This window comes from Eremomyces bilateralis, assembly GCF_010015585.1.
Source record: "Eremomyces bilateralis CBS 781.70 unplaced genomic scaffold P152scaffold_17, whole genome shotgun sequence".
Classification (NCBI taxonomy): Eukaryota; Fungi; Ascomycota; class Dothideomycetes; order Eremomycetales; family Eremomycetaceae; genus Eremomyces; species Eremomyces bilateralis.
Genome location: NW_022985083.1, coordinates 405233 through 420220, shown reverse-complemented (window position 1 = coordinate 420220; position 14988 = coordinate 405233). Strand labels below are relative to the sequence as shown.

The window sequence follows — 14988 nt, the reverse complement described above, 5'->3', positions numbered from 1 at the left end:
AACCAACCCCCCGCCCAACCGCACCACCCGACATCCCAACACCCCAACGCCACCCCCCCCTTCGCCACCACCGTCCCTTCGCACGACCGCATCACCGCCCTCGACGCCCGGCAACACCCGGACGAACGCCCGCAGCGGTACGCACACCATCGACAGGTAAAGGTTGCATCGCCGAGGCTGATATCGCCGGGTGACGTCGCGGCAATCCAGGAGTTTTTGCGTCGGTATGATCGGTCGTCGATGCCGGTTGGGGGTGATGGGCGGGAGGGCGACGACGATACCCGAACGGTTCCCTCCGCGCAGCCTCCTCCACCAATCCGCACCCCCAGCCCTCCCGCCTCCGCCTCCTCCCCATCTCCTCCCACCTCCCTCCAAGCCCTCCTCACCACCCAAGCCCACCTCATCCACCACCTACACACCGAAATCGACGAGCTCCGCCACCTCTGCTCTGCGCAGGAGACCGAGATCAATGCCGTGCGCCGGCTCGCAAACGTCGGGAGCGATACGGTGCTGAAGGCGTTGAGGGTGTTAAGGGAGGTGGGGGATTGGGTGAGGTATACGATGGCGGAGAGGAGTTTGGCGGAGGGGGAGATGAGGGGCGCGAGGACGTGGATTGGGGATGAGGATGGGGTGCGGGAGGAGGAGAGGAGCAGGGAGGGGCGGCGGAGGGTGGTGGCGAGGGTTTGGGAGTTTGTGAGGGGAAGGGGGAAGATGGGTAGGTGAGGTGTGAGGTGGGGCTGCTTGTGAGAATGAGGCTGATGTGTGTTTCAGTAGGGGAGAAGTTGAACCGTGGGAATTCTAAACGGTCAATGAATGGATTCGGTCGGCGATCGACGAATACCACATTGGAAAGCCGCATGACGATGGATGACTCGCTCCTGGTGGCAAGCGGCACCAACCGCGATCAGCCGACTCAGAAGGACGCATCCCCTGTTCAAGAGAAAGATGTTCCAAAAGGCTGGGGCGGTCCTCAATCGTTGGGGATCTACACGTATGCTCCCCAACTGCTACCACAATCCATCCCCCGACCCCACTCCTTACCAGGCCTGTCCTACGATCACCGATCCGACTGGCGGAGATCTATAGAGCAGGCGAGAAACCTCCTTCAGAAGCAGGTAGAAGAGATGGCTGCGGCGGCTGAGGAAGGTGAGCGGGCGATCTTGGCGGAGAAAGAAGGAGAGTATAATCGAGGCCTGGATACGCCCGACACGACGGTTCCAGCCCTCGCACCACAGGCGGGACCACACCCGCCCGAAGAGCCAGATATACCCGAGTCGGAGCTCTGCAAATACTGCGACCTCCCTCGCGAAGCCCACGAACCTCCCAAACCCACCACCGCTACCCTCATCAACCCCACCGGCCCTCGAACCCCCAGTGCCCCCCACTCCCTCCCGCACCACCCCACTACCTACCACCCCTCGTACAACTCCATCTCGATCCCCCTCCCCGCTCTCGAGGAACTCGGCAGCATGGTAGATGCAGGGCTCGAGAAGCTGGGGGAGGGGCTCGCCCACGTGCACGCGCTTGCGCGGCAGGATATTGAGTTGCGGGGGGTGACGGAGGGGGTGGCGGGGGAGATTGCGGAGGGACAGGGGAGAAGGCGGTTGTGGCAGCTTACGGAGTGTGGGGCGAGGGGGAAGGGGGAGTGGGTGGTGGAAAGGGAGATGGGAAAGGAGGTGGAGAGGGAGATGGGGCGGAAGGCGTGGGGGAAGGGATTTGGGAAAGGAGGTTTTGAGGAGTTAGTGACGGACCATCGGTGTTGATGTGCGCTCGGGATGGGACATGGAATACCTGTGTATTCCCGTAGCCATGGCAGTGGGAATCCGCCTGGGGAGATGCCATACTATGGCTACTCATGGGATTTCGACTGATCTTAATGCATAATAGGGATCTGAATCAAAGGACTTTGCGGATTGTGATGCCGTCCCCTTGTCTTCTTCAGAGGGCTTTGAGAATGGGCTCGATTTCAACTTGAAAAGATAAACAGGCACAACCTCGTCAGGCAATATGGAAGTTATCCCGCTTGTCTCACCCGTGATACGGGACGCCTTCTGAAGGGCTCAACCACTTGATATGCCCGTGCCTTACCTTAAGCGTAGAGGAGTGGTGGCTAGGAAGAGGAACATCGCGGACGCTGTGGCTGCGATCCGTCAGTCAGCTCCTACCGGGTAACCGACTACAATTGAGCAACTAGAACTTGTCTTTGCTGGTAGGATACATTAACCCTCTTGGACTATACCTTGCTAAAATACAAAAGTGTGTGTGGTTAGAGCGATATGGTACCTTAAGAGTTGGATCCTTGGATGGTGGTCTCGTCCCTTGACGTCACCCATTCTGCGTCATCGAGCGGCTTAAGAACCATCATGACCATCTTTTAAAACCAAAGTTGATACGGTAGAAATAGACTCAAAACAAACCCAATTCCATATTCCAAGTCAATTGCAACCGGCATACCGAATCTGCAATCTCTTAATCTCTCCCGATACCTTATAATCGCAATATCAGATCTCATTGCTGCATATCGGCACTTACTTGCATTTTGAGTCTTTAATCATGGCCACCCAACACCCCCAACCCCCTAAACACACCGCCTACGAAACCCCCTCCAACCCCATATCCAAAACCCCCCCGGAGCGCGCCACCGCCCTCTCCCACTCCCACCACCCCCCACCACACCTCGGCGACCAGCGCATCCCCCGCGCGCAATCCAATCCAGACGCCGCGCACCCCACCCCGCTGGCATGCGGCATCCGCGGCGCGGGCCCGGGCGAAGAAGCGCAGGGGAAGACAGAGGAGGACGTGGGGAGACATCGGGAGCTGGACGGGGAGCAGATGGCGGTGGAGGGGGAGGGGAAGGTGGCGGAGGCGGTGGAGGTGGGAGAGAAGGAGGGGGCCGGGGGGGAGGGGCCGGAGGTGGGGGGGGATTTAGAGAGGTGAGTTGGTTTTGTTGTGTGGAGGGAGGGATGAGGCTGACGGGAATGTAGGAAGAGGGCGGAACAGGCGGTGTTAAGGCGGAAGAGGAGGGAGGAGAGGGAACATGTGGATGTTGGGGGGGTGCTAGGGCAGAGAGGAGGGCCGGCGAGTACGGTTGATTGATGGGGGCTGGTTTGCTGGTTCAGACGTGGATGAAGTGTAACAGCCGAAATGGACTATGGGCTAGTCAAAACACTCTGAATGTTCAGTGTACATACTAATGCGCTATGCAACAGCCTAAAATGCAACGCTAATAATGCAACCATTGCTTCGATAACAATGCGATACCTCACACATGAGGCAAGCCATTCGAACGATCCATGAACGCTGAGGGGCTCATAAAATTCGTGCGAGAATAATCCTGATGACCAAGGAAACGAGTATCCAATCTCGCTCACTTGCCTCGCCGCCTCGCTCCCAGCTCCTCGAGTCTCCTCCGTCTTTCCAATTTCTCCCGCTGGTGCGCCTCCTCTTCTTTCAACGCCTCCTCATCTTCCTTCCTCGCCGCACGGAGTGACCGGAATTCTTCTTCCTCCATCTCGAACGCACCAGCCTCCATGTCGGATAAACCAGAGTCCTCTAGGTCATCCTCCAGGTCAGACTCGGACTCAAAGGTGTAGCCGGCGTAGCGACCCTTCTTCATGCCCGGACCCGCATCAGCTCTCTTGCCTCCCACCCCACGCCGAGGCACGTCTCTGTCCGAGCCTTTCTTCATGCCCATCGTCCCTTTATAATCCGATTCCACCGCCTTCGGCCGCATAGTCCCACTATATCCATAGTCCTTCTTCTCGACCTTAGCCACGCCAGACCCCCGATCTGGCGTGGCGCCCTTCCTCCGGCTATCCGGAACCACCCCCCCCGACTTCTTCCGCTGCTTCGCCTCCGCTTCCAGCGCCAACCGCTCGCGCTTCGAGAGCCGCTCCGCCTGCTTGTGGGTAATCGAGCCGACGGGCTTGCTGGTCGCTTTCATCGCGGCGCCGCGCGCGAGGAGCTGTTGATAGCGGCTGAGCGGCTGGCCGGGGGCGGGTGACATGGGTGGGCGTGGGGGGGAGCTGGAGCCGGCGGAGGTGGCTTTGCTGCCATTTTTGGTAGATGGGATTGTGGGAGGCTTTGTACTTGGTCTCGCAGAGAAGGATGGGGGACCCGGTTCAGCGGTGGACCTCGCAGTCCCTAGATACGGTTGGGTTGCACTCTCGGATCTCTTTGAGATTTTGGCATCGGCGGTGTTTAGCTGGCTTCCGGCTTTGCGTTTTTGTGATGAACCGGTCGTGGTTGCATCGATTTTGAGACCGCTGGAAAGGGATCGTGCCGTTTCGCTTGCACCGGGTTTGGCGGACTTGGAATCGCTGTCAACGGGTGCCTTGGGCTTTCGCCGAGTGGCTCCCTCGCCGAGGAGTTCGGACAGATACTGGCGGCTACAGTTAGCAGGATATATATACCTCTGATAGAGTGACTCACGCTCATTGTGCCCTACGTTCCGGTCGTGTATGTTATGCAAAACTCCAAGCGAGTCCATGGAATGATATGCGGTCACGAGGCATGCAAACGTAGGATCTAGGACGATTCATGAAGGAATAAGGAAGACGGAGTGTGGACGATTCATTACGGACATCCCGAATAAACGCCCCACATAAGAAAATGAAAAATGAGAAGAAAATGGAAGTGTTGGAAGTGGCCGCGGAGGTGATATGTGATAATAGTGGTTGGTCTGATATGATGCGGCGAATGACCCTTGGGCCTTGAGGCTCAACCTGTACTACTCGCTACGGAGGTACGTACGTAGTAAGGCTCCTCAGGCATCCTTGCCCATAATTCGAGACAAAATACGCTAGACCCGGCACGGTTAGTTGGTTCCCTTGGCGCACACATTCACCACCCATTTTTCGAGCAACTTCGACATCCACATCACACGCCAACGATTTCCGATATTTCAAACCCATTAGAACTTTAAGTCTCAGTCTCCGTGTCGCTCACGGTTAAATCGATTGATTCTCTAGTTCTTCTACCAGTTCTCAATCAAGTAAGTCGCTCACTTACCCGGCAATTCCACTGCATTCAAGAACACATTCCATCTAACCGGCGCTCATAGATCTCTCAAAATGAAGCATCTCGCAGCCTACCTCCTCCTCGGCCTCGGTGGCAATGACAGCCCCTCCGCCGACGACATCAAGGCTGTCCTCTCCGCCGTTGGAATTGAAGCCGACGAGGAGCGCCTGAACACCCTGCTCAGCGAGCTTAAGGGCAAGGACCTCAACGAGGTATGTTGATCTACGACGCCCTTCCACTCCGGATAGGATACAGAAGACTAACTATATATCTAGCTCATCGCTGCCGGAACCGAGAAGCTCGCTTCCGTTCCCTCGGCCGGTGCTGCTGCTCCTGCTGCGGGTGGTGCTGCCGCTGGCGGCGCCGCTCCTGCTGAGGCGGCCAAGGAAGAGGAGAAGGAGGAGGATAAGGAGGAGTCCGATGACGATATGGGATTCGGGCTGTTCGACTAAGCGTTGGGTGGATTTGCTTTGCAATGCATTTTCTACGGATCACTGGTGTCATTCCAAAGGGGGCATGGATCAATGGATACAAATGCACTCGGACAAGGAAAAGGACGGCATATCAACTGAGGGATGGGCTGTCAACGGTCAATTGCTCTGCTTGAGCTGCTAATCTTCACATTTTCAATGATGACCTATATCGTACCATCTGCACCGAGAAGCCACAACCGGTTGACCAATTCGAAAATAAAAGGCACATTAGCTTCACATCCATTTCCATGCTCACAAGTGATCGTGTGCGTAAATAATGTCCAAAATTCCGAAATTCTGCGTGTTTGATATCTGTATTGGGTGTTTTCAGTAAGCACCGAGATCGTGCCAAGACCGTCGTTATTCGCTTAATTTTGGTTAGTGGCTCCCACCAAAGTCCACACCTCGCCTTCGCCTCCAACCTCAAACGAACCCACGACACACAACTTCCTTCCACCAGCCCACACACCATCTGCAACCATCGAAGCTACCATCCGGAACCCTTCGATAATCCGCAATCATGGCTGACGCTGAATACGTGAGTCACCCTCGATGTCTTTTGGAGCGAGGAATGCTGACAATCTCCAGAACGCCGAAGAGGCTGCCGGTACGACTCTCACCCATCCGTTTACGTTCTGAAGACCTTCAACCGAGCGACACGCACAACGAATCGCGCCATGACGATGTGTAGAAAACATATAGATGGCTAACAACGAATACAGAGATCAAGAAGAAGAGAACCTTCCGCAAGTTTTCCTACCGTGGAGTCGACCTCGACCAGTACGCCATCCCACCCCCGACAACCCATCAGAGCAATCACTAACCCACCCCCCAGGCTCCTTGACCTCTCCTCCGAGCAACTCCGCGACCTCGTCCATGCGCGCGCCCGCCGCCGATTCAACCGTGGCCTGAAGCGCCGCCCAATGGGCCTCATCAAGAAGCTGCGCACGGCCAAGCAGCAGGCGAAGCCCAACGAGAAGCCCGACGAGGTGCGCACGCACCTGCGGAACATGATCGTGGTGCCGGAGATGATCGGCAGCGTGATCGGAATCTACAGCGGGAAGGAGTTCAATCAGGTGGAGATCAAGCCCGAGATGGTGGGACACTACCTGGGAGAGTTCTCGATCTCATAGTACGTGGTTTCCTTGAAACGAGGTTTTAGAGGGAATATACTGACAAGCGAACAGCAAACCTGTCAAGCACGGAAGACCGGGTATCGGTGCCACCCACTCTTCTCGTTTCATTCCTCTCAAGTAATTGCTGCAAAAATCATGGTTCCAATGGGGTTGCATGGGTGTCACACGTTCATCATCGGATATGGGCAACTGTCTTTGTAGATTCAGAGAAGAAGAATGAATCTGCGTTGAAAGGTCATATTTCATGATTCTGCTGCTCCTTGCGTGCCTGACTTGTGCCATGACGTTGATCGAGTGATTTCATCTTCCTTCGACCCTTCCATATCTGCGTGATCACTTCGCTTTCATTTCGCTTTCACCTCATCCAACCTCTCAGTCGCTCCACGCTCAAGCTTATTTCGAAGCCTCCCAATTGCCGCTCGCTATCCTTGTCACTTCCCCATACACGCTCAGTCCGGTCCTGGCTACCTCAATTCTCAACCAACAAGCCGGCAACGCGGATCCTAAGGACTTTACAAATTACTCGATGCTACCCGTCGAGTTGTCCTCAAACTGGTAGTCCAATGAACTCACTAAACTCACGACGTCTGGACACGACACGTGGTATCGCGACGTGTGCGCATGCAATAACGCGCCGGTCCTTCCAGGAAAGGAAGCAGCAGTCAACCCAATTGCCTCCTCGACTCGTCTGCCTAATTAGAGAAATTTCGCTTTCACTTCCTTTGTCATACTCATTTCCCCTTCGTCCATCACACAACGACAGATACCAATCGTCGTCATCCCCATTACAACCATCGTCCATTGAGTTTCATCCCCGAACTCATATCACTTGCATGAAGCCGCGATGTCTCGTTTCAAATCCCCAACGAGGACACCGCAGATGTCGAGATCCGGCTGTCCAAGAAGGTACAGGACGTCTATCGAGTTCACAGCCTCCTCCTCAAAATGTATTCGGCGTACCTCAGGGACCAGTTGTCTGAGTCCACGTCGACCTATCTGGACTCCGAGATAGCTTTGGATGGGGAGAAAGAAGGGAACGACAGTCCAAGGAGTTGGGTAACTCCAGAGAATTCCGACGGTCCAATCCCTAGTGACTCCCCAAAGAACATTAAGCATGTGTTCGAGCTGCAATTCGATGCTCAAAGTCGCTTCGTTACGGACGAAACAGACACGATGTTCCGCATGATGAAATTGGTAAGACTCGCCGTTCGTCTACGTCAACGGGTCTAAATACTGACAAACTCGAACACCCAGAACCGAAGAATTTCTTTAGTGATATGTACTCCATCTGGCACGGAGCCTCCTTGACCCTTAACGATCCACTTCATCTTCGCCCCAGCGACTCAGGATAGCGATGAGCCTCTCATCGATGATCGCCGGTTTCAAGCCATCCACGAAGTTATTATCGAGGTTCACAATAAGTTCTTTGCGGTATTGTACCATCTGCCATTCTTTATGCGTCCTGAGTGCTTCGCCCTGAAACACCTCAACTCAAGTTCGGACACGCACTTTTAACGACTACTGGCGAAAGTAGCCAAAGTGTACGGTATTAGCGTGCTCCGCAAGCCTATGGAAAACGAATACTTCGCGAGAGAGCTGAATACCTCGGTGAACTTTTATCTCGAATACGTTTACGATATAGATTTCTTCGTCTAGATCGCGTTCAAACTGCGGTCAGTGAAGATGTTTGCTGCCCTTTCCGCGCAGTGGGCAGCTTCCAATGCGCTTATAATCCCTCCATCATTCGGGACTCTCTGAAAGGCCGAGTGTAACGCGGTTGAAACTTTCTTGAACAATATGAAGACCCGTTTCTAAACAGCACTCAAGCGCCTCCATCGCCGCCTTGCCACCAAGATCGAGTGCCCCAAGCCGGCGAGCTGGAAGAGGCAATTCGGCTTTATATACTTAGGTCAATGTTTGGTGGATGCAGAGCGCAGTCCCTGCGTGTGCTGTGAGTCCACGTATGGAGGGTGCTTAACCATTATTGACAGCCCTTGGTCTATGATGGGCTTCGATGGCTATTCGCCCCTAATGGAAAGCGTTATTGGCGCCGACGACGCGGAGTTTGATGAGTTATTTGTATTCTCTAATACAGACCTTTTCGATGCCGTCCATTCGATTATCCGCGAGGAGCTCGGCGATCCACTCAAGTTCGACTAGGAGTACGATCAGGCGACAAAGAATATATTGGCGCTTGCGGGCTTTGAGGAGGACCTGCCGTGGAAGAATATTAAGCCCACTGCGAAAGCTGAAGAAGGGAGTCAAACGACCTCGTACTGATTGAGCCTACCATGTCGACTTACGAGCCCAGTATCACAGCTGATATGTACGAAGACGAAGGGGTGGACGGCTGGGGGGGGGGTTTAAGGCGAAAGAAATCGCTAACATCGTCGAACGAAGAGAATGGGAAGTGGATCTGTCCAGGTATTTCTTATCATATGCGTGTTGTCCAAATGCAATATGCAGTCATCTCCCGTACTGCAATATCATGCACTGTTCATTCCTGCCAGCGCTTTCCGAAAGCTTGTGTTCCCCGAAACTTGCGTACTGCAGGTCGTCTACTACCCAAGTCAAACCAGAGGCGTACATGTGCAACAATATAATCTCCATTTCCAGGGTTGGGTACTTGCAGGTAAGGTATGTTTCAGTCCACAAAGTCCGCACCGGCAAATCTTGGATTTACACACGTTCTCTAGATCTGATGGAATGAAGTACAGGAGATCAATATAAATAGAGTAATTGGATTACTTGGGGATATAGACAGAAACTTCAAAGTCTCAGTGACGGACTGGCTTCCCTCTCGCATTTGAATAGCTACTACCGATACCTTAGGGATAGAGCCCATGATATGTAGTAGGGATCAATGAACCAAACACAATGGATTAAGAAAGAGATTGTTGCCTCGCCACCCGTCACTTGTCTCACTCTATCGACTCGAGTCCGACCTGCTCGAGATAGGGTTTAAGGATATGTCCAGGTGACCAACGAAGGCATTGGCATCTATAGCTTTCCCCGCATGTGGCGATCGGGGAGAGCTAAAGCAAAATGCGAAATTCGGGGCCCCGAGACCTCTCGGTATTCGAAATGCCACGCCAAAGCTATTAGTTCGGGCGAATGCTTTGAAGTTGTAACTTGGCCCGATATTTCGGTAACCAAATCGATAGAGATCCGGTTGGCTTGTGTCGGCGATTTACGCTGTAGTCGTGGTCGTGGACCCCCGGAACCTCGGCTCTGATCCCAAGCGTGAAGATGATCGCCCGTGTTCACGGCATCCCGTTGTGACCTGTTGTATAGTTCCCTCCATGCTGTTGGCTGATTTCCATCATTTTTCTTGAATTTCAGTTGCTAGATCTTGTGTACGAAGGAGATGGCTCAATCATACGATGCACGTCGTCGGAGACGGAGGCGACGACGCGACAAGCCCGCAATATCGGCACATCTTCTGCTCGACGAGCGGATGAAAGGAGATGTTGGCGTTATCACAGAGGATCTCTTCTGCGACCTATTCCCTGGATACAGCGTCTCGGCGGGTGCGTATATCTTCAGGCCTCCAGTCGAGGTGGAATGCTAACAATACTCAGATGCCCAGAGTCTCGCCGCGTTACAAGGCAAGATCTTCCACGTTGCAATTACGCCATGGATGCCATCCGGTATCACGTCGCCCTCGTCTTCGCCATGGACAATTCTACCCGTCCGACCTCCTTTGACTCCAGATATGGTGCCGCGGGAACCGCATTCAGCGATCCAGTTTCCTGCTCATGCGCCAACCCTCCAGAGCTTTCAGCAGGCGATGAACACCCTCTGCCCCAGCAGAATACCACATAGGCGTGATGCGGCGATCGAGATCCGCGTGCTCGATGTGGTTCCACTCGCCTTGGATGCTGTGTATGTCACCTTGGACACCGAAGGGCTCAGGAAGTTGGATGAGGTGCAGCAACAGTTTGGAGGGGGGTTTCGAACGTTCCCTCTAAAATCCCCTATAGGCCGTAAGGAGCCGCCAGCCAAGTATCCCACGCGGGCAGAGCAGGCTGCGACGCAGGAGCGAGCTTGGAAGAACTCAGTTCGAGATGCATTGAAGATACCGCACGTTGTCCATACGGGCGACCTGCTCCCACTTCCGCTACCTTCTCATCCTATCACGCATGTCCCTCCACCGCCAGCGAAGATCAGCGCTTGCGAACCTGTTTCACAGGGTATCATACTACCCAGTACACGCATCGTCATCGTCAAGTCGCGGAATTCAACCATTTCAAACGCAAAGGCCGCCCGCGTTTCCACGCCGTTGAGCCCGAAGCCTTTCGTCAATGGTATACCTGAAGAGGGAGAGGATTCAGACCCAGAACATGAGCAACGCCAGATCTCCGAAGGGGAAGACACGTCGAACGAGCAGTTTTACAGCGCCGCAGAGGATAGGAATTCGCCGACCGACGAAGATACCCTTGACTCGGAGCTTGAGCACTCGGACTCGGATCTTTCGGATGGCTCAGATGATGTTATACAACTACATACCCCGACTTTGCCGCCGCAGTCGTCCGGTGTGCTCTCTGCATTTTCTGTCGCAACTCCGCGAGCGAATGCGAGGACGAACGGCATTTCAACTCCTGGATCAATCATCTCCTCCTTCACGGCCGGCACAGCTCGACCTGGAGGCCCACGAGGGAAGCTTTTCAAGCCACACGGGCTTATGAGCAAGATACCGGACGAGCTGCTGTATCCAAAGCCGAGTTCTTCATCGGACGATGAAGCACGGGTCTTTGTCGATACTCATGCCCTCGTCAGAATAGGTTGCTTTGCTGGCGATTGGGTACGCATTGAATCATCGAGCGACAATCCCAATTTCCCTCGAGGAATCCTAGGAGCTTTCGGACGGGACGAAGAACCTGAGGAATTCGAATGGCGAACGGTGCGCGTGTACGGCCTCCCCGAACATATGGCGAAGAAACGAGGTGCGAACGCCGGTCATAGTGAACGGGAGCACCATCCGCGTGGGATGATGACATTTCCCGGGCTGTTCCCTCCGCCCACGGCTCCCGCAGTGTATGCCAGCCCTATCCTCCTATCGAACTTGGGCGATCCGAAGTATCTTCGAATCGCTCCTTTGATGGCACATCACGTACCGAGCGAGCGAGCGAGCGTAATCGGTCGACCAGGGACGAACAGGAAGGTTCCCCCAAGTGCCTCTCCTCCGCTTGCAAAGGAAGTGACGCTACTGAAGGTAGCTACGCCGCTCAGCACCGATCGATCGATGCAGCCTAGCCTGTTTTCGGGGCTCAAAGAGTACTTCGAAGGGAAGACTCGCATTGTTAAGACTGGTGATTTGGTCGGCATTGCGGTCGACGAGAAGCTGGGTAAAGCTGTATTCCAACCAGCAAGTGGCGCAAGCGAAGATTCAGTTACCGATGAACTACTCTCGAAAGTCAAGACCGGCTCAGAAAATGCGAGAAAAGGAGTGGGCATTGCCTGGTTCAAGGTGGGCAACGTCGTCCCGGCTTCCTCGAAAGTCGAAGGCGAGGAAGAGCTCTGGGGCGGCGTAACCTGCGTCGATGCATCCAACACCAAAATGGTCCAAGCCGGCACAGAGATCAGCAAAATCCCCGCAACTCTCCCGGCTTCTCCATTGGCCGCGTCCACGACCAGCACATGGCCCTACTACCTCTCCGCCCTCCCGTCGCCGCAACCTATCTACTCCACCTCCACCCGCGGCCTCCCGCTCCTCGCCCCCCCCACCCCCCAAATCCCGGCGCTCCGCCGCCGTCTCCGCGAACTGCTCGCCGCCTCTACCTCGCCCCGCGCAATCGCCCTAGACATCCCGCCCCTCGCGATCCTGCTCACCAGCACCCAGCGGTCGATCGGTAAAGCCACCCTGGCCACCCGCGCGGCCGCCGACCTCGGTCTGCATGTCTTCCCCATCGATGCATGGGACATCCTGACCGAGGCCACGGCGGGCGGCGGCGACGTGAAGTCCGAGGGCGTCCTCCGCGCACGAGCTGACCGCGCGGTCGCCTGTGGAGCGGAATCCACGGTGTTGCTCATCCGGCACATCGATGCGTTGACGGCCGAGCGGATGCGTGGCGCGTTGGAGGATGTGAAGAGCTCGGTGCGGGTGCTGGTAGCGACGACTACTGATGTCGAGAAAGTGCCCGAGGGGATCCGTGGGATTTTCAGCCATGAGATTGAGATCGGTGCGCCTGATGAGGGAGAGAGAGAAGGGATTTTGCGACAGGTGGTGGAGGAGAGGGGGTTGAGGTTGGCGGCCGAAGTGGATTTGAGGAGCGTTGCGGTTCGGACTGCAGCGTTGGTTGCAGGCGATTTGGTCGATGTCGTCGAGCGCGCCGGTGTTGCGAGAGGGAGACGCATCGCTGTTGTTGTCGATGAAGGCAAAAAGGTCCTCGAAGCTTCGAACGGCAGCCAGACCATCATCACGCCGATGGATGTCGAGCTGTCCGGCGGTGCCGCCAGCGTCAGCCTCACCAAAGCCGATTTCGATGCCGCGGTTGACGCGGCGCGGAAGAACTTCGCTGATTCCATTGGCGCGCCGAAGATTCCGAACGTCACCTGGGACGATGTGGGTGGTCTATCGCACGTCAAGTCCGCTGTGCTCGAAACCATCTCGTTGCCGCTCCAACGACCCGAGCTGTTTGCAAAGGGTCTGAAGAAACGAAGCGGTATCCTGTTCTACGGACCACCGGGTACCGGAAAGACGCTTCTCGCCAAGGCGATCGCGACCGAGTTCAGCCTCAACTTCTTCAGCGTCAAAGGCCCCGAGTTGCTCAACATGTACATCGGTGAGTCGGAAGCGAATGTTCGCCGTGTCTTCCAAAGGGCACGCGATGCACGGCCTTGCGTCGTCTTCTTTGACGAATTGGATTCCGTCGCACCGAAGAGAGGGAACCAAGGAGACTCGGGCGGTGTCATGGACCGGATTGTCAGTCAGCTGCTGGCGGAATTGGATGGCATGAGTGAGGGTGAAGAGGGAGCCGGAGGTGTTTTCGTCATCGGCGCGACGAATCGACCGGACTTGTTGGACCAGGCGCTGCTTCGACCGGGACGCTTCGATAAGATGATTTACCTGGGCATCAGTGACACTCATGAGAAGCAAGCGATGGTTATGGGGGCTTTAACAAGGAAGTAGGTTCTCCGTCGCTGCTTATTTACTTTCGTATATGCTAACAACAGCCGCTTAGATTCGCCCTCAATCCGTCGGTGTCGCTCGCCAGGGTCACATCTACCCTTCCGTTCAACTACACCGGCGCAGACTTGTACGCTCTCTGCTCTGATGCAATGCTGAAAGCAATCACACGACAAGCTTTCCATGTCGACGAAAAAGTGGCCGCCATCAATGCACTTGCTGCGCAGGAAGATGACCGCATGGGAAAGCCGAAGCCGAAGACCACGATCGCACAGTTCTTCGATCACTATGCCACCCCCGAAGACATGGCAGTAATGGTCACCGAGGAAGATTTCGAGGGCGCTAAACGCGAGCTCGTGCCATCTGTCAGCGTCGAAGAACTCGGCCATTACGAGCGCGTCCGCCGAGCCTTCGAAGGCGCCCCCAAGGTTCAAAGCAACGGCAAACTGCACGCGTCCCCCTCAGCGGGCGATGTGCGCTCGCATGGCGCCACGAACTCCATCTCCGCCAACCACGCCGGGCCCCATGACTCCCGCAGCAACTCCTCGGGCCCCGGCTCCCCGACATTGACCCACCACACCCCCGCCACGTCCGGCAGCAACCAAAAGAAGCCGGACGGTGTGCAACGCATGTTCCGGCGCATCGTGTCCGTGTCCGGCAAGCAGCGACGGCTGAGCAAAGGCAAAGGCAGCTCGAAGAACTTGTCGGCGCTGGCGGAAGGGCCAGTGCATACGCCCGATGGCAGTGCGGTGAGCGAGGCAAGCTATCAGGATGATGAGCGGAGCTCGCAGAGGACGGATGAGCCGTATGATGAGGATGAATTTGTGATTCGGACGGACCATTTGAAAGGGAGTAATGGGTCGGTAAATGGGTCGGGCATCATGAAGGGGAAGGGGAGGAGAGGGAGTAGCGTGAGTGAGAGGGGGTTTACGGATGCGGCGGGGAATGATGAGGAGGAATTGTATTCTTGATGTTATGCAGCTGTTACAGATGAATGGAGATTTGTCCATTGGTTCATGTACCTTCCCGATCATTGCAATCCGTCTGTCCTACGGTGCCGTTGAGCAGCTAGGAGTTCATACGGAACTTCAGGAAAAGTTTTGACAAACACTCCAATGATCGGACATCATCCAAGTTGAAAGAGAGCCAGCCTTAAGTCTAGTGCAGATAATCATATCTTTAAATCTTCTGTACATTTTTCATTTGCTTCGATGCCAATTGAAGCGTACCC

The 14988-nt window shown here is 55.2% G+C and overlaps 7 protein-coding genes across 7 annotated transcripts; 6 read left to right on the top strand and 1 right to left on the bottom strand.

Moving 5' to 3' along the window:
- The first annotated feature begins 707 nt into the window (after nucleotides 1-707).
- On the top strand, nucleotides 708-2188 carry P152DRAFT_93067 (uncharacterized protein). The gene has a single exon (XM_033683349.1). It carries the CDS (start codon nucleotides 750-752, stop codon nucleotides 1761-1763), a length of 1014 nt encoding a protein of 337 aa, XP_033532302.1. The 5' UTR covers nucleotides 708-749; the 3' UTR covers nucleotides 1764-2188.
- Nucleotides 2189-2369: 181 nt separating this feature from the next.
- P152DRAFT_483747 (uncharacterized protein) lies at nucleotides 2370-3096 on the top strand (the record flags this gene model as incomplete). Its single annotated transcript, XM_033681962.1, has 2 exons — nucleotides 2370-2933; nucleotides 2985-3096. Exons 1-2 carry the CDS (start codon nucleotides 2554-2556, stop codon nucleotides 3094-3096), a joined length of 492 nt encoding a protein of 163 aa, XP_033532301.1. The 5' UTR covers nucleotides 2370-2553.
- Nucleotides 3097-3115: 19 nt separating this feature from the next.
- P152DRAFT_460364 (uncharacterized protein) lies at nucleotides 3116-4645 on the bottom strand. The gene is made up of 2 exons (XM_033679890.1): nucleotides 4432-4645; nucleotides 3116-4381 (listed from the first exon to the last, which is right to left on the bottom strand). The coding sequence occupies exons 1-2, from the start codon at nucleotides 4435-4437 to the stop codon at nucleotides 3368-3370; spliced, it is 1020 nt and encodes a 339-aa protein (XP_033532300.1). The 5' UTR covers nucleotides 4438-4645; the 3' UTR covers nucleotides 3116-3367.
- Nucleotides 4646-4905: 260 nt separating this feature from the next.
- P152DRAFT_439674 (ribosomal protein 60S) lies at nucleotides 4906-5729 on the top strand. Its single transcript, XM_033677650.1, has 3 exons — nucleotides 4906-4993; nucleotides 5063-5231; nucleotides 5295-5729. The coding sequence occupies exons 2-3, from the start codon at nucleotides 5073-5075 to the stop codon at nucleotides 5469-5471; spliced, it is 336 nt and encodes a 111-aa protein (XP_033532299.1). The 5' UTR covers nucleotides 4906-4993; nucleotides 5063-5072; the 3' UTR covers nucleotides 5472-5729.
- On the top strand, nucleotides 5496-5933 carry P152DRAFT_92959 (uncharacterized protein). The gene is made up of 2 exons (XM_033683347.1): nucleotides 5496-5822; nucleotides 5875-5933. The coding sequence occupies exon 1, from the start codon at nucleotides 5595-5597 to the stop codon at nucleotides 5799-5801; it is 207 nt and encodes a 68-aa protein (XP_033532298.1). The 5' UTR covers nucleotides 5496-5594; the 3' UTR covers nucleotides 5802-5822; nucleotides 5875-5933.
- Nucleotides 5934-6044: 111 nt separating this feature from the next.
- P152DRAFT_400686 (40S ribosomal protein S15) lies at nucleotides 6045-6749 on the top strand (the record flags this gene model as incomplete). Its single annotated transcript, XM_033676583.1, has 4 exons — nucleotides 6045-6099; nucleotides 6215-6272; nucleotides 6328-6624; nucleotides 6680-6749. The coding sequence occupies 4 exons, from the start codon at nucleotides 6045-6047 to the stop codon at nucleotides 6747-6749; spliced, it is 480 nt and encodes a 159-aa protein (XP_033532297.1).
- Nucleotides 6750-9683: 2934 nt separating this feature from the next.
- Nucleotides 9684-14920, top strand: P152DRAFT_439667 (AAA-domain-containing protein). The gene is made up of 3 exons (XM_033677649.1): nucleotides 9684-10158; nucleotides 10210-13756; nucleotides 13813-14920. Exons 1-3 carry the CDS (start codon nucleotides 9996-9998, stop codon nucleotides 14726-14728), a joined length of 4626 nt encoding a protein of 1541 aa, XP_033532296.1. The 5' UTR covers nucleotides 9684-9995; the 3' UTR covers nucleotides 14729-14920.
- Nucleotides 14921-14988: the final 68 nt, after the last annotated feature.